An 18,712-nucleotide genomic window follows, 5' to 3' on the forward strand; every position below is an offset into this window, starting at 1 on the left:
TCTGCCTTCGGCTCAGGTCTTGATCTCAGGGTCCTGGGATCAAGACCTGCATCGGGCTCTCTGCTCAGCGGGGAGTCTGCTTCTCCCCCTCTCTCTCTGCCTGCCTCTCTGCCTATGTGTGACCTCTGTCAAATAAATAAATAAAATCTTAAAAAAAAAAAAATAGCTTTGGCTGTAAAAGGTATACATAATATAAAATGTCACAGAGAATTGAAGAGAGACAGACTACGACATATCCGGCAAATACTAACTAGTGAAAGGACGGACTGGGCAGCCATGGAGGTAAGGGGTTCAGATCTCCCATCAAGAGAGAACTTACCATTCACATGCAAGGAGGGCAATCAGCTGATGCCCTCCAGTTGCTAAGGCCTTCAGGATCCGTTTCAGCTTTTGAGGCTGAGGTCATACACTTCCCAGCCAATGACTAAATGTTTTGCACTTCTGTTCATGAAAGATTCTTCTTAGATGCAGTCTTTGCTCCAGGGTTTCTCATTGGTTTGGCTAAGACGTTGGCAGTTCTATATCTGGATCTGAGGCTCTTGTATCCTGCTTCTTCCCCTTTCCTTTCACAGGTCTCATTCAGATCAGTGTCATGGTCTGAAGCCCCTTCTTCCCTATCCTACTTCCTGCCCCTTTAATCTTTCACACATAGAACCCCTCTCTCCCAAATAACCTTTACTGCTCCTAACTCCATCTCAGCCTCTGCTTTCTGGAGGACCTAACATATAGCTGTTTTAGTTTCTAGATTTCTCCTGATTCAGTAGGTCTAAAAAGTGGATCTGGGTAATTATTTCTTTTATTTCCCCACATAATTCTCAGGTTCAACCACATTTAGCACCCCTGTAGTGGAAGATTCTAATACATTTGTTTCCTGTACCTTACAATTTAGCATTTGTAAACTATCTTGAAGTCTTTATTTACAGGGCAAATACATTCTATTTTGTTTGTTTGTTTTTTAAGATTTTATTTATTTGTTTGACAGACAGAGATCACTAGTAGGCAGAGAGGCAGGCGGAGAGAGAGATAGAAGCAGGCTCCCCGCCAAGCAGGGACCCCGCGACGGGGCTCCATCCTAGAACCCTGGGATCACAACCCAAGTCGAAGGCAGAGGCTTTAACCCACTGAGCCACCCAGGTGCCCCTACAGGGCTGTTTTGACATATGTTATCAAGTTAAGGTGTAAACACAATTTTGCTTTTTTGTTTTTCAGTAATATTTAAGCAGGTATCTTTGAACCCAGTTGTTTGTGAACCTCATCCCACCCAGGAATGGATGAAGAATTAAGAAAAGGTCAAGGACAGGGTTTGATGTCTACTGTGTATTGCTTGGTAATATTTATATGGGGAAGCTTAATGGATTGGTTTGGGGGTATACCTAAATGGTGTCAAAATGGTTTGGTAAAAATTATGTGGTCAATGTGATGAGATTAGTTTACCTCCAAAAGAAACTAAGAATCTTTTTAATGATAAAGCCTAGTGTAACCAAAATGTCTGGAGGGAGGAAAACAGTGACAAAAGGACTGTCTTAAAAGTTTCATGTTTCTGGGGCACCTGAGTGGCTCAGTGGGCTAAGCCTCTGCCTTTGGCTCGGGTCATGATTTCAGGGTCCTGGGATCGAGCCCACATCAGGCTTTCTGCTCAGCAGGGAGCCTGCTTCCTCCTCTCTCTCTCTGCCTGCCTCTCTGCCTACTTGTGATCTAGGTCTGTCAAATGAATAAATAAAATCTTTTTTAAAAAAAAGTTTCATGTTTCTTCATTGTTTCATTTCATTCATTTATTAATGTTTCATTCATGCAAAATGAAAGAATGAATGGATTTTGTTTTAATTTCTACCATAATGAAAATTTTTAATATTTTTCCTGCTATGGAGAGCCAGACTTTTTTCATAAATTTTTATAAATAAAATATATTTTTCATAAACTTAAAAATAATATGTACATTCTTTTTTTCTTTTTTCTTTTTTTTCTTTTATTTTTTCAGTGTTCCAAGATTCATTGTTTATGCCCCACACCCAGTGCTCCATGTAATACATGCCCTCCTTAATACCTACCTCCACATTATTAATACCGTATTCCACAGAAAAATTGAAGGCAAGAGTCCTGTCATCCCTTGGCCATTCTCTTAGCACAGAGATCAAATTCTATGGATATTCAAGTTCTTCATAATGCATATTTAGCTGCTTATATGCTCAATGAACATTGGTTATTTGCTAACACCTCACAATAAAATGTACATCAGGAAAATACACAATTTCAATTTATCACGTCTTTAGAAACTATTAGGCATTAGCTATCAATTTCTATTGAGATATGAGTTCAGAAAGTAATTCCTCACATGTGTTCCCTCTCTCTTACTCCTGCTTTCTTTCATGACAGAAAAACATAAATTCAATTTTGTCAAACAGTGTAATTTTTATTATAATCATATATTACATTAGTTAACTGATTAAAAACAAGAAGTGGGAATTTGTAGATACTAAAATAACAGTATATGGAAAGGCACATTCAAACACGTTTGAAGGGAATGTAAATTGATACAATTTGACATATCAATGCAATAAAAAAAAATGCACAAACCCTTTTGACCTGAAATTCCACTATATTTATTCTATAAATATACTTAAACAAATACAAAGAGATCTTTCTACAAGAAACATTCTATGTGGTATTGCTTATAATACTGAAACAAACAAATAAAACTTAAAAGAATCTAAATGTCTATCACTAGGACTGTAGTTAATTAAATTATGACATAACCATACAATGGAATTTTATAACCATTAAAAAGAATGAGGTAGCTCTGCTTCTTTGATATAAAAGATCTCCAAGACCTATCATATTATTAGCTTTCTATAAGTGCAGAAGAACATCATGATATGTTCCCATTTGTGTCTTAGCAAGGATATGTGTATATATATGTAAATAGATCTATGAATATACACCCATACCTTGGGTGTACAGATGTATGTACGTAAAATTTTCAGGAAGAATACATAAAATATGTTGATTGTTCCTTCTACAGAGTTCTTTCTAGAGGAAACTCAGTTTTCATTATCTATTACACTAAACAATTTGAGTATTTTATCATGAGCATTTGCTTTCTTTGTAATAATATCAGTTCTTCAGAGAACTAGCTAATAGCAGCTAATATTCTAAAATTTCAATTACAAAAGGATATGTATCCAAACTCTTTAAAAATCTCTATCTTCTCATAATCCTTGAAAAGCTAATTCCAAAATGGGTTTTCCATAATAGAGCTCTAAGAAAATCAAAATAGTAGCTCTGCCTTATATTTATTCATTTGTTCTGCTGCTCCAATAACTTATGAAGTATGGAGATACAGTCTATCAATTTTACTTTGTAACACCTGAGACCACTTCACTTGCTCACAGTATCATAGAGTGGATTGTTCTTCTCTGTGTAGCTGGCATAAGGTTGCATTTCTTCCTAAGAAAGAACTCAAAGTCAAAAGCAATTCAAAAAAGCCAGAAATCATCAACTACACCTATGTTTTCCTCACAGGTGCCCCCAGATTCAGTCATCTACAGGAGTGCTTATATTTGTGTCTCTGGGCTTATATGGATATAAAAGAAGGACTATTTTCTATTATTTAGTCAAAAATTTATTGATTATTTAAGTGTGAGATGGTAATGTTGTGTGATGGTAGGAATGAAAAAGAATGAGGTAACATGAAAGGTATTTCAAAGGAGAGGGTCACAGACTTGGTAAGCTACTGGTTATGAGATTATGGAGCAGGAGATATTTAAGACCAATTAAGAAGGAAATGATGATAGTATGGAGAAAGAGAAGTCAAGAATTAGAGAGTTTTATAAGGGAGGAAAGACTAATTCAGTTTCTCCAAACATTACGATCAAAATTTGGCAAATATTATGAGCTATATAGGATACAGTTCTTGAAATGAAAATGTTGTTCAGAATGTGTATGAATTGTATAAGATAGATAATTGACAAAATAAGCACACCTGAGTATTAGCATTATAAAATTAGAATTTTTGCTTTTTAATTAAAAATACTAATATTGAGGCAACTTACAAATTGCCTGGCTATATTTTGACATTGAAGCTTAAAATTTGCAAAAATATTTTTTAATATTATCTTACCTCCTCAACAACTGAAGTAGCTGCTGTTTTTTTTAATTTGCATTTTCTGCAAAAATAAAAATAAGCTGGAGTGAATTCAGAAAACATCATTATTTAATTAAAAATGGGAAAACAAAACAGTATACAATTGACAAGTGTGGTTCATTTTTTTTATAGAAGTTATAATAATATAGAAAGGAATTAACAGAAATAAGAATGCTAGTGGTAGCCCATACACCTAAATGAGATAATTCTCATATGGGAAGAGGAGTGAACTTATGCAAAAGAATCCTGATATATAGGATAAATGTGACACATCCTTTTTGTTACATAAAATGAATTATTATAATTCTTTACCCAAATAGAGAATTAAAATCTGTCTCTACCAAGATATTGCCCTAAACAGTTTAATTAGGTATGTTTGCATACCTAAGTAACCAAGTAAAATCCCTCTTGTCATTTAGAGGAATCCAAATAGAATACCTTTAGGACACGCTTCTTGATTATGGAAAAGTTAATGTTAACATATTAATTTTACCCCATCAATTCCGTATACCTTACCCCTTCTAGCCCAATAAAGCTGAAGAAAAAGCATTACTCAATACCTGCAGCAACGGGTTTTCCAAAGCCCAATGGATCCCACAACGATCAAGGCAACCAAAACGAAGGCAAACCAAAAAAAGGAGGTTATATAAAAAGTAGAGTTTAGTGATAACTGGTCACCTGTAAACATAGACACAAAAGCATATGGTTTATCTGTGGTGCATCCAATGAAATATTATTTAGCACTATAAAGAAATGAGCTATCAAGCCATGAAAAGACATGAAGGAACAAACTGAGGGTTTGGAAGGGAGGAGAGCGGGGGATTGGGAAAACCCAGTGGTGGGTATTAAGGAGGGCACGTACTATATGGAGCACTGGGTGTGGTGCATAAACAATGAATCTTGGAACACTGAAAAAATAAAATTAAATTTTAAAAAAAGACATGGAGGAAATTTAAACACATAGCACTCAGTAAAAGAAACCAATATGACACTGCTACATTCTGCATGATTACAAGCATATGACATTTTGGAAAGGACAAAACTATGGAGATAGTATAAAGATCAGGGGTTGCTAAAGGGTAGCGTGGAGGGAGAGATGAGTTAAGTGGAGAACAGAGGACCTTTGGGACAGTGAAAATGCTCTGTATGAAACTACAATGGTGGAGAGATACCAGTTCTACATTTGCTAAAACTCATAGAATGTACACCTAGAGTGAACCATAATGTAAACAATAAACTTTGAGTGATAATGTTGTCTTAATGTAGGTTCATCAATTCTCACAAATGTGCAAGTGTGACATGGTTGATGTAGAGAAAGCAGGAGACCGTGCATCTGTTGGGGCAATGGAAATATGGGAACTCTCTGCTGTGGACCTAAAACTGCTCTAAAAACTAAAGTCTAAAGTCACACACACACACACATAGTTCAAGAATGTTTCATGGGTCATGAAATTCACTTCTGTGATTTTAAACAGTTCTGACTCATTAATAGCTCAAATCATTATAATAAATTGATGTATTTCTGATTCGTGAGTGTTTATCAAGACATTAATCCTAAATCAATATTTTGTGGCTTTCAGGATTCATAAATGGTGACTTCATTGGTGGAGGCGGGGGTCTGAAGATTAGATTTCTCAGTTACAGTAATAGCAGGGTGTTTCTCATCTCCAATATTCAGAAGTAAATAAGGAGTTGTAAAGGAGGTAATTGGAAAAACAATCTAATCCTGAAGTCACCTTTCTTCCAGGTCCTTCAAACTGACATGAATGCATGGCAGCAACTTTCAATTATTTATTAACTCTGGCAACAATATAAGGCTCAGTTTGATAAGAAAAGTCAACAAAATAATCGCCAGCTCTGGTAGACAGGGGTTCTAAGACCTCACTGGAGCTGCATCATGAATGGGGCTGAGGGGAGCAGACAGAGGTGAATGGAGGCTAAGCAGAGTGGTGTCCTTTTCCTCCACATTCCTTCAACAGTTTGTTTCTAAACATTGCATTTTTCTTTTATTTGAAAAAGAAAAAATTTTTTTCCAGTTAACATCAACATCATTGCCTTGAAACCCTCTGTTGCAAAATGATGCATGTTCTTTTGTTGGAAGTATGGCCACGGACACTGAAGATCCACCCTGCAAGGAGACAGGGAGGAGACCCCAACACTGGCTGAGAGTGAGTGAGACAGTCCCTTCGAGTCTGAGGATCCATAAACATGACATGATATTCTAATACCAGGTGGTCAGAATGCATACAAAAGCATTACTCTCCTCAGTGAATACTGTTAAAAACTTTTTTTTTAAATCACTTGAATAATGGGTATTGGAAAATGGTGGTTTAAAGACACAGGTTTTTCTCTTCCTTCTTCTTAAACTTTGCTAAATCATCAGTGGGAAAATTTTCTAAGTCTAGACTATTTAAATATAGACAATGAACATGGATGAAGATAAGAAGATGAAAAAATTCAACTTGTTTTTAGGTGAAAAGTGAACAGATGAAGGCAAATAATTTAGGGTAGAATAAGTAAGAATCTTAGTGTTCACAGAACACCAAAAAGACTCTAGAACAAGAAGGTCTAAATATATTAAATGGGATAAGTGAGGAGTAAAGTGTGAGTTAAAAGTTGGAAACTCTTTTGAAGGTCTATATTAAGAAAAGATAGGCAGCCAAGTCCACTTCCACCCTGAGCAGCCAGGTCACCACGTCACCACACCTTCCTAAACAGCAAGAAACAGGAAGTATGCCCAGAAAAGATGAACTGGAGAGATTCCAGGGTCAAGGATCCAAATGTAGTGGAGGGTGGAGAGGAAGTACCAGACTAAAGAGAGACATTAAAGAAAAGTCTGAATTCTGAACAGTCTCTCTCTCTCTCTCACACACACACACACGTTCCCCCTCTTATTTCCTGCTCTCATAACACTAATAGGTTTATTCCTCTAAGACAATAGACTGGGAAGTTATTTTCTGCAGAAACTGGACAATCTCAGAGAAAAGAATTTCAGATAACTAAAGAATCCATATTTTAAAAACTTTTTTTCATTTACCTCCTTTTAGCCTACTGAAGCTAACTAGCTGACAGAACCACCCACAGATGACATACCTTCCAATAAGTTCATTTTTGAATGTTCACTTTGAAATTAATGGATAGCCAAGGATTACCAGAGAGTAACGGAAAGCTACATGCATAAAACAAAGAGATTAAAACTAGCAAATGTCTGGAAGGCAGAAGGAACTCAGAATAAACAGACATGGAATCAAGCAGAGCACTGTGGGAAAGAGAGTGCCCAGGACAATAGTTGTGCAGCAGGTCTAGTGACTACCCATACCAGATTACAACAAGGGTATGTAAAACTCAAGAAGGGAAGTCGGCAAGAAAAAAAACAAAAAAAAAAAAAAATAGAACTGATGGATTACCCAATAAATGTGACCATGTGAAAATTAAGATTAATAGGAGTTTTCTAATTTTGTCACTGAGCTTAGTGATAATTAACAATAAGTACATATATTTTTAAGGAAACTAAAGAGTAAAGTTTAAATCAATCATAGAGGTTATTATAATATATCCAAGAATTCTAGGAAGAACGTAGAAATCCCACCAAAATAGAAATCCCACCAAACTTTAGTTATATATGTAAAGAAAACTTACGAGTGACTTGATTCTTCTTCTAAAAGCACAAAGATTTTTTTAATGCAATTTATTCTTCGCCTAAAACCGTAAGTGTTAACTTAAAAGTACACTACCCTAGCCAACTTACTGCTTGTATAGAGTAGATATTAAACTATTAAAGTATTTTTCATTTTACTTTATTAAATAATAAACTTCATTCTAAAATCTGGCTTCTTGAAAACAAATTTCTGTGTCATTCTTCTGGTTATAACTCTTAATGATGGAAGAGAAGGACAAAAGGAAGAGTGTGGGGAGACTATACTAGAGTGAAATTCTCCACACTCTCCTTTTTCATTCTTCTATTACTTCCCTGAAAGAATGAACATACAAGCAAACACTGGAATTACTAACCTGTTTCCAGCTCTAAGGACAGACTCTTGTTGCCAGTCACATGGGAGACAGAGCAGAACACATTAGACACCTGGCGGCCCTCCCAGTGGCATGTACTCTGGACGGTCACTGTACCATTGCCCAGCGGTTCTTCCTCAGTGTGACAATCTCCCTCTGGGGTCCAGAAGATCTGTGCAGATGGCTTCCCTGCAGCTGCCCTGCACACGATGGTTCCATTGCTGCCTCGAAACAGGGTCACCTTGGGGGGTACTGCAGAGACACAGGGGAAAATGCTTCAGGCTTAACACATGGGGTATGGAATACAGAGACACATCTGATTCAATCCCAGATCTGGATATGTGACATAGCACAATATGTCATGCTCCTTACCTAACACTCGGAGGTAATATGTATGACCGAAATTCCCATCAGCTGCAGCCACTTCACACCTGTAATATCCATCATGAGTGAGGGCCACGGGGTCAATCTGAAGGGCAGGATTCTGATCAGGTCTGGACTCCCAGGATATTCTCGCATCAGTACAGTTTCTTACACTGGTCTCATTGTTGTCTTTCCTGTGGACTCTAGTGCAGGGAGACTGGTCTCTGGGGTTTATTGTCCATGTTACCACCAAAGCTGTGGGGTTGTCAGGAGGACAAAGGAGCACAGCCTTTGTATCCACAAGTACGGACAGAGAAGAGTTAGCTGGACACACACACACAAGGAGAATGATGAAAGAAAACCTGGATTAAAAACACTTCAAGTGCTACATTTTCTACTACATATTGCATAAAGTATACTAACACATGACTTTGCTGGTCATCCTATTCCAAAATACTAGGGTTACATAAAAAAATTAAACAAGTACAAAATGCGTATAACACATTAAACCTAATCCAAAGATGAACCGGTTTCTCTCCTATATTTGTATTATTAGATAAGCTACATTTATTATATGTGTGAAAAATATTTTAAGGGCTTAAAATAGCCTCAGGAGTTTTATTGAATCCTAGCCACTAGACCACCAGGGAGCTACAGGAGTTTTATTGAAAACAAACAAGAAAACACAATATAAATTAAAGGACAAAGTCATCTAAGTCTAATCTACTTCAGTCTAAGAAACTATTAGACTTGTCTTATAACTCGTGCTCCTTCCACAGAAAGTGGAAAAATTGGTGATGTGATTTTCTCCTCCTAAGTTTTGATCAGAGGCAATAAATCAGTAGTATCAGAATGAAATGCCTATACCAAAGGGCACCCTTTTGGACAAACACAAATAAAAAGTATCAGATGGCATTCAGGTTGAACAGACTGGACTTTCATAAACTACTCTTTATTTGGAGATTCACAAAGTCAGTAAAATCAGCAAACCAACCTTCCTTCCTTCCTTCCTATTCAGTCACATATATACTGCCAAACAGTCCACCCGTGAACTTTGTTTACAGATCTTGTTTAGTTTTTACCTAATTATGAGGATTAAATGAAGAAGGTTACTGCTTTTGCCCAGTGTAAAAAATTAACTCTGAAATCTACAATTATTCTCCAATCTAGAAGCTCCAGCTTTCCCATAAACACTCATAATGCATCCATGACTGGCTTTGCTGAGGGTTAAGGGCATCAGGTACAACATACCTGCAACCCGATGAGTGGCAGCGAGCTCGTCACCTTAATAGGAGCAGAGCCAGCTGAGGTGGAGCAAAGTTCTTATGTGGATGAAATTCCTAATGCTAAACTGTGCATGTGTGGTCTCTCCTCTCCTCCTTTGGTTCATTTGCCTCTTCTGATATGGACTGAAGCCCTTGCATTTCACAGCCAAATCAAGATCCCATAGCTACAGGAAGCAAGTGGGGATGGATTTTAGAGCAGACCTGAGAGGCAGTTAAATCCATGTTCCTTCCCCCACTGCAAGTGTGTCCCTACTCGGGGCACGGGAACCCTGCAACGTGGCCAAAGCTTAGATGTGAGCAGCAACACAGGGGCTTGGAGATCAGCTAGAGGTGGGTGTGGGTGTGCACACAGGTGCCTGAGGGCAGGATGCAGAAGATGAACCCAGAAAGAGAAGAGGTTGGTGAGAAGCAGATTGAGAGTGTTCTCTGTTTGCACTTCAGCTTCTGAGCAGTCTTAGGCTTTCATATTTTGCCTGATACTTATTCTCAAGATCTGGCTCTATTATTTTAAAGGAACCTATAAGCTGATCAAACATATGCATTTTAACAAGAGCACCATCTCCTGTGAAGGAGCTCCATCAGTGAGGATCCCACACACCATGCGTAGTCTCTGCTCTTTCTCCATGCTCTGCTCTGTGACCTTCCAGCATTCCTCCTTCACTCTCAATGTGACTTCTTACCTGATTCCTGTTATTCACCTTTTCCTAATCCTCTTCTTCCTCTTTTCATACCTGTTGTGATAATTTGCCAATGCCCAGTCCCTCCCCCACACTCAATGGGTTGGCCCTTGTCCAACAAATATAATCTCCACACAGCCCTGTGATCAGCTATGGTGACTTCCCCTCCCCCTTCACAGAGGGGTAGCAGGTAGATTCTCATATTTGCTCCAGAACAGCAGCGATGTCCCAGCGTTGCTGCATCCTGTGTCTCTGACTCCCCTCCAGTCTCCTGCCGCCTTCTGCACACAGACAATCCCTTTTCCTTTCTCTTCTCACTGCCATACCCTACTTTAAGACCCCATCACCACACCTGGGTTATTACAGAAGGCTCCTACCATCTTCTCTGTCTCGAAACTCTCCTCTCCTCAGCTCTCACCTTACCTTGCAGCCAGGTCCAGGATTCTGTAACACAGGGGTGATCCCCTCCACTCTGACACCCTTCAGAGATCTCTCACTGCCTGAAGACAACACTAGCATGTCTTTGTGCTGGCTTTGAAATTCCTCTTTTTCAAACTGACTCACCTTGGCAATTTTATCACCTCTCTGTTGCTCCCACACTTGAGAAAGGAAACAGCAAGCACGACTGCATATCTAGGTCTTCCCTCTGGTCCTTGCAGTCTGGGATGCCTGCACAGCACATCTGTCTATGAAAATGTTCCTCTTCCTTTAAGAGCTAATTCACATGCTGCTTCCTCCGTGATGCCTTCCCAGAACCTTGGTGCTCACGCTCCCTCCTCTACATTCCCAGCACACTTGATGTGAGGGCTTTTCTGTGGCATCTGTGTTTATACGGCATCTGTGTTTATTTCTGGGTTCCCCCATAAAACTGAGCCCCTTAGGGCGCTCTGGCAATCTAGCTCACCTTGCTCCTCTCTGTGCTCCCCACAAAGCCTGGCACAGGACCTGATAGAGAGAGCTCCAGAATCTTCACATGGAATTGAACTGTTTTGGGGGAGGAGGACCGGGTCCCCCACATTAGGGCTTTTGGTTCACCATAGTCTTCGACTGGGCTCAAGACTGGCCTCTAACCAGTCCATCAACTATGTTTCCAAGGCAATTCCAGACTTACTCCCTTTAGTACTGGATTCTAGAAAAAAATTAAAAATCACTTTACCTTCTGCAGGAGGTGTGAGGCTTCTCTCCTTTCCTTTCACAGATGAACTATGTGTTGAAGCTACAAAATATTCAGAGAAAAGTAGAAAAATCAATTCTAGGTGCCTAAAAGGAGTACAAGCCACTATGTATGCACAAATCTTACAGACACCATGATAGAAAATCAGTTAATTGTAACTGATTCCATAAAAAGCTTTGCAAAACAGAAATTAGAGGTTATTCCATCAAGTGGAAAAGCATGTGAACACCTGCCAAATAAGAGTACTTTCTCAAGAATTTTGGAACCAGGGGCACCTGGGTGGCTCAGTCGTTAAAGCCTCTCCCTTCAGCTCAGGTCATAATCTCTGGGTCCTGGGATCCAGCCCCACGTCTGCTCTCTCTGCTTCCCTTCCTCTCTCTCTGCCTGCCTCTCTGCCTACTTGTGATCTGCCTTTCAAATAAATAAATAAAGTCTTTAAAAAAAAAAAAAGAATTTTGGAACCAAATTTAGATGAGTAGTTCATCCCCCTTTCTCCTTCATTTTTCCTACTGTGATGGCTAATTTTATGGGTCAACTTGGTGAGGCCATCGCTCCTAAGTATTTAATTAAACATTATTCTATATGTGTCTGTGAAAGTGTTTTTTATATGATATTTACATTTAAATCAGTAGACTTTGAGTAAAACAAAGTACTCTCCAACTTGTGGGTAGGCCTTATGCAATCAGTTGAAGACCTTAGTAGAAAAAGGCTGACCTTCTTAAAAAAGGAATTCTGCCAGTTCACTGCCTGCAGATTCAAACTATAACTTTTCCCTGGGTCTCCAGGCTGCTTTCCCACTCTGCAGATTTTGCATTTGCCAAGCATCCACAATCCACAATAAATATTTCTCTCGATATACTGATAGGTAGTTGGATATAGAGATGATGATAGATGATGATAGGTAGATGATAGATGATAGATAGATAGATGATAAATATCTCATTGTTTTTTTTTTTCTCTTAGGAACCCTGACTAATACACTTAGCTTCTGAAGAATGAAGCAGAAACAGAGAGAGAAACAACATCCTTCACCTAGCTCAAGTTTCTAAATATGTATAGTTCATGAGATCCACATGTATTCTTTCCTTGTGTTCTGAAGAGTTACTGACAATCAGAATAGTGCTAATCTACTTAAAACTTGGTTTCTGATAATTCCCATTTAAGTATTGTTTTTCAAAAGCAACACCAATGAAAAAAATATTTCTGTGACTTAAGAGCCTAACAAAGTTCTTCCTCGGGTTTATAAGACCACCATTTAATAAGCATTTTATGCTCTCTGCTTATAAAAATATACTTCTTGCTCCTCATTCTAATTATATAACCAATTCTACCACATTAGAAGATAAACAAAAAAATTCAGTAAAGGTCTTAGAAATAAACATAGTCAGATCTCTACAATAATTAGGCTTTTTTAGGCAACTAAGTTTTATTAGCTTGGTCTGGAAGGAAGGCAAAGAATGAAGTAGTGGGGCAACCTGGGTGGCTCAGTTGGTTAAGTGTCTGCCTTCATCTCAGGTCATGCTTCTGAAGTTCCAGGATCAAGTCCTGCATCTGGCTTCCTGCTCAGCAGAGAGCCTGCTCCTCCCTCTGCCCCTAAACCCTGCTCATGTGCTCTCTCTCTCTCTCTCTCTGTTTCAAATAAATAAATAAAATCTTTTTTTTTAAATGAAGTTGAATGATTAAAATTAGCTCAGAGCCTCAGTTTGTTTCCTGTAGTCCATACTCTCTCATGGTTCATCTCTCCCTCTGATTTCCCCTCCTTTCTCTTTCCCTTTCTTCTCCTAATGTCTCCATGCTATTCTTTATGTTCCACATATAAGTGAAACTTTATGATAATTGTCTTTCTCTGCTTGACTTATTTCACTTAGCATAATCTCCTCCAGTTCCATCCCTGTCAATGCAAATGGTGGGTATTTATCCTTTCTGATGGTTGAGTAATATTCCCCTGTATATATGGACAGCATCTTTATCCATTCATCTGTTGAAGGGCATCTTGGCTCCTTCTACAGTTTGGCTATTGTGGACATTGCTGCTATGAACATTGGTGCGCATGTGCTCCTTCTTTTCACTATATCTGTATTGCTGGGTCATAAGGTAGCTCTATTTTTAACTTTCTGAGGAAACTCCATACTGTTTTCCAAAGTAGGTATACCAGCTTGCATTCCTACCAACAGTGTAAGAGGGTTCCCCATTCTCCATATCCCCTCCAACATTTGTTGTTACATTTGTTGTTTCCTGCCTTGTCAATTTTGGCCATTCTAACTGGTATAAGTGGTATCTCATTGTGGTTTTGATTTGCATTTCCATGATGGCTAATGATGTTAAACATTTTTTTATGTGTTTGTTAACCATTCTTATGTCTTCTTTGGAGAATTGTCAGTTCATTTCTCCTGCCCATTTTTGACTTATTATTTGTTTTTTGGGTGTTGAATTTGAGAAGTTCTTTATCAATGTGAGACAGGACTCCGCTGAAATCCAAGAGGAGAACATAGGCAGTAATCTCTTTGACATCGGTCACAGCAACTTCTTTCAAGACATGTCTCCAAAGGCAAGGGAAACAAAAGCAAAAATGAAATTTGGGGACTTCATCAAGATCAATAGCTTCTGTACAGCAAAGGAGACAGTCATCAAAAAGAAATTTCTAAGTTGTATTAGGTCTAAAGTGTATAAGTGAGGTGAGGTGGGGGTACTAGAAGAGAAAAATCAAAAACTTCAAGCTTTTTCCATAAAAGAACAAAGAGCAAACATTTGAGGTTTTGCAGTCCATATGGTCTCCATTGAAAGTATTCGATCTTACGACTGCAGCAAGAAAACAACCATGTGTAATATATAAATAAATGGGCATGGGTTTTTTTCCCAATAAAACTTTAATTACAAAAATGAGCTGGCTGGATTTTACCCATGGGTTATAATTTATTGACTCTTGATTTAAAGTACACTGTAGGTGGGAATGCAAGTTGATCTGGCCACTTTGGATAACAGTGTGGAGATTCCTTAAGAAATTAAAAATAGAGATTCCCTATGACCCTGCAATGGCACTACTGGGTATTTACCCCAAAGATACAGATGTAGTGAAAAGAAGAGCCATATGCACCCCAATTCATAGCAGCAATGTCCACAATCACCAAACTCTGGAAAGAACCAAGATGCCCTTCAACGACGAATGGATAAAGAAGATGTGGTCCATATACACAATGGAATATTACGCTTCCATCAGAAAGGATGAATATGAGAGACTGTGGACTCTGAGAAACAGACTGAGGGTTTTGGAAGGTAAGGGGGTGGGGGAATGGGCAAGCCTGATGGTGGGTATTTTTTTTTTTAAGATTTTATTTATTTATTTGACAGAGAGAAATTACAAGTACACTGAGAGGCCGGCAGAGAGAGAGAGAGAAGGAAGCAGGCTCCCCGCTGAGCAGAGAGCCCAATGCGGGACTCGATCCCAGGACCCTGAGATCATGACCTGAGCCGAAGGCAGCGGCTTAACCCACTGAGCCACCCAGGCGCCCCTTGATGGTGGGTATTAAGGAAAGCATGTACTGCAGGGAGCACTGGGTATGGTGCATAAACAATGAATCTTGGAACACTGAAAAAATTAAATTTAATTTAAAAAATATAATATTTGAAAACTTCATTCAAATCAGTTATGAAGGCATCACTTAATGCCAGACCAGGCTCTTCTAACAGAATCCTATACTATCCAGACACAGACTTGGTTATATCTGATAAGAACTAAATTGCCGATATTTCCAGACAAGATGACTATGACTTCTCATGCCAGAGATAAAACCCACAAGTCGGAATGTATTCTTAAATGTGCAAAAGGATTGTTTTCAGAAGAGAAGAAAATGCTTCTTTTCACAAATATTCCTCTAATTACTTTTACGATATTGGAAATGACTTTTAAACTTTGTTAACTGTTGATATAGGAGTCCTTTAGTTTTATTATCTCAACTTCAGCTAGTTGCCATGAAATTCTGATTTCATATCAAGTATCTTCACTGAAAATTCCTTATCCAGTCTTGCTTGAAGCTTCGCGTACACCAAAGTAGTAAAACAGATGTGTCAGCCTTCTGGTCAGTGGTCCTGTGATTTCTTTCTTTACTTTATTTATCTGAAACCAAATTTTCTTTAAAGTTCATAAAAATTATACTTTTACACTGTTAAGATCAGAAGCCTAATTTAATACTTTCTCTCTCTCTCTCTCTCTCTCTCTCTATATATATATATATATATAGACAGAAACAAATGTGAATTGTGTTTTTTAAAACATATTTATAGTAGAAAAGTAACTTAATGACTCATTAGATTAGCCACCAAGGGCTGCCTTAATATAAAATGACCAACTTGGTCAAATTAAAAAATAACAAAACAGAAATGTATTTGTTTATATTTCTGGAATCCAAGAGTCTGAAACTAACATGTTGAGTAGGGCTGTGTTTCCTCCAACAGCACAAGGGAAGACTCCTTCTAAGTTCTTCCAGCTTGTGGTGGCAACTAGCAATCTGCGGTGTTCCTCAGCTTGTAGACATGTCATTTCAATCACGGTCTCCATCTTCATATTGCCTCTCCTTGTGTCCTCTTCTTTTCTCTTCACTTCTAAAGACTCTTTTCATTGGATTTAGGCCCACTCTGATCCAGGATGATCTCTTCTCAAGAGCTTTAACTTAATTGCATCTTCAAAGATCCTTTTCCTAAATGCAACCACATTTGCAAGATCCAGCTGGACATTCTGTTGGGGGCGACACCATTCAACCTACCAATCTTGAGGAAGCACCACTGATGCATTGTTTCCAACCTTTAGAGTCATAGTTTATATAATTATTTTACTTATTTACCTATAATTATATAATTATTTTAATTATTTACCTGGAATCTAATTTTTCTAGATGGTGAAATAATTGAGTGAAATTAGAAAGTATATTTATAAGACCAGCAATGCATTTTGGAGTCACGGGAATTATTTTTCAATGAAGTAAGGTATACAACAAAAATAAAAATTTAAAATATAAAGAAGAAGTTAAGGTTAAGTATAATGGCAACTTTGGAAGACAGTAGGGCTGAGTGGGGAACAGAGAAAATAAATTACTAATATCTGCTAAGACCTATTTTTTAAACCCATTTTTCAAAAACTGAATGAGAATTTTTTCTTTTTTTTTTATTAAGTTATGTTAATCAACATAGAGCACTTCTTTAGTTTTTGATGTAGTATCCATGACTCATATTTGTGTATAACACCCAGTGAAAATTTTTTAACATGCCATTGGTTTGTTTAGTGATCACCATTCTTGAAAAAGTCACTAAATAAGCACAGAAATCATTTTAGAATGAAAAAATTATGAACTCTTCATAAAACAGGCAATATTATATTTAGACACTTTTAAACAAGAGCCTATAACTACACAGAAGACGATTCAAGTTCTATTTTTTTTTAAGACGATTGACAGAGAGAGAGGGCACAAGTAAGCAGAGAGGCAGGCAGAGAGTGGGGGGAAGCAGGCTCCCCACTGAGCAAAGAGCCTGATGCGGGGCTCGATCCCAGGACCCTGAGATCATGACCTGAGCCGAAGGCAGAGGCTTAACCCACTGAGCCCCCCAGAAGCCCCTAAGCTCTGTAAGGTTTTTTTGTTTGTTTGTTTTGTTTTGTTTTCATATTTTTTTAATTTTTTTATTTTTTATGAACATATAATATATTTTTATCCCCAGGGGTACAGGTCTGTGAATTACCAGGTTTACACACTTCACAGCACTCACCAAAACACATACCCTCCCCAATGTCCATAACACCACCCCCCTTTTCCCAACCCCCCCCCCCAGCAGCCCTCAGTTTGTTTTGTGAGATTAAGAGTCACTTATGGTTTGTCTCCCTCCCAATCCCATCTTGTTTCATTTATTCTTCTCCTACCCCCTTAAGCCCCCATGTTGCATCTCCTCTGCCTCATATCAGGGAGATCATATGATATTTGTCTTTCTCCGATTGACTTATTTCGCTAAGCATGATACCCTCTAGTTCCATCCACATCATCGCAAACGGCACGATTTCATTTCTTTTGATGGCTGCACAGTATTCCATTCTGTATATATACCACCTCTTCTTTATCCATTCATCTGTTGATGGACATCTAGGTTCTTTCCATAGTTTAGCTATTGTAGACATTGCTGCTATAAACATTCGGGTGCACGTGCCCCTTCGGATCACTACATTTGAATCTTTAGGGTAAATACCCAGTAGTGCAATTGCTGGGTCATAGGGTAGTTCTATTTTCAACATTTTGAGGAACCTCCATGCTGTTTTCCAGAGTGGTTGCACCAGCTTGCATTCCCACCAACAGTGTAGGAGGGTTCCCCTTTCTCCGCATCCTCGCCAGCATCTGTCATTTCCTGACTTGCTAATTTTAGCCATTCTGACTGGTGTGAGGTGATATCTCATTGTGGTTTTGATTTGTATTTCCCTGATGCCGAGTGATGTGGAGCACTTTTTTAGGTAAGACGATTCAAGTTCTTAACATACAAACTGTACCAGCATCAAGCACACTTCTAATAGAACTATCATTAAAAGATGACCATTACCCAAACTGTAATTGTCCATACCTGTTTGCTGCTTCGTTGAGTTCCCTAGTGTCTCAGAACTTCCCACTCTTGCATGTATGCACTCTGAAAAGACATATGGGGTGATCAGAAGAATAACATTAGTATTTCTGACTCCTACTTAAAGTCACAATTTTTTCACATTCTACACGCCATTTTTGGATTGCAGTTGCCAAAAGAAACATAAGTTATGACAGTCAAGACGCCTCAGGACAATTTTCCCCATGATGAACTTTGACTTTAACTTCTTACCTTTTTGGCATACACCTACTTTAGATGCAAAGTGTCTGTCACCACCCAGCTGTCTTTATATTCAAGTCAAGTATTTCTTATTCCTGGCTTCTATGCATTTACTTTACCTCCAATCGTGAAAAGGGTTTTACCATCCATTATAGGCTTTGGGGCCACCAGTTAGTAGGTCAAGAAAGTTTAGTAGTGATGTGTTCATTGGGGGCTGGTATGGAACAAAAAAGGA

General features: G+C 38.3%; 1 protein-coding gene across 1 annotated transcript in view; it reads right to left on the reverse strand.

Annotated features, from left to right (window-relative positions):
* Window positions 1-1,986: 1,986 nt before the first annotated feature.
* LOC101675437 (cell surface glycoprotein CD200 receptor 1) overlaps window positions 1,987-18,712 on the reverse strand; it is a 37,118-nt gene continuing 20,392 nt past the window's right edge. Inside the window, 8 exon segments of the mRNA XM_013060944.2 lie at window positions 1,987-3,378; window positions 3,381-3,444; window positions 4,118-4,163; window positions 4,702-4,819; window positions 8,153-8,401; window positions 8,522-8,836; window positions 11,632-11,691; window positions 18,241-18,303. Coding sequence (XP_012916398.2) covers window positions 3,320-3,378; window positions 3,381-3,444; window positions 4,118-4,163; window positions 4,702-4,819; window positions 8,153-8,401; window positions 8,522-8,836; window positions 11,632-11,691; window positions 18,241-18,303 — 974 coding nt within the window. The 3' untranslated portion in view covers window positions 1,987-3,319.

The sequence above is a fragment of the Mustela putorius genome, unplaced genomic scaffold, assembly GCF_011764305.1.
Source record: "Mustela putorius furo isolate JIRA1106 unplaced genomic scaffold, ASM1176430v1.1 tig00003834_pilon_pilon_pilon, whole genome shotgun sequence".
Lineage (NCBI taxonomy): Eukaryota > Metazoa > Chordata > Mammalia > Carnivora > Mustelidae > Mustela > Mustela putorius.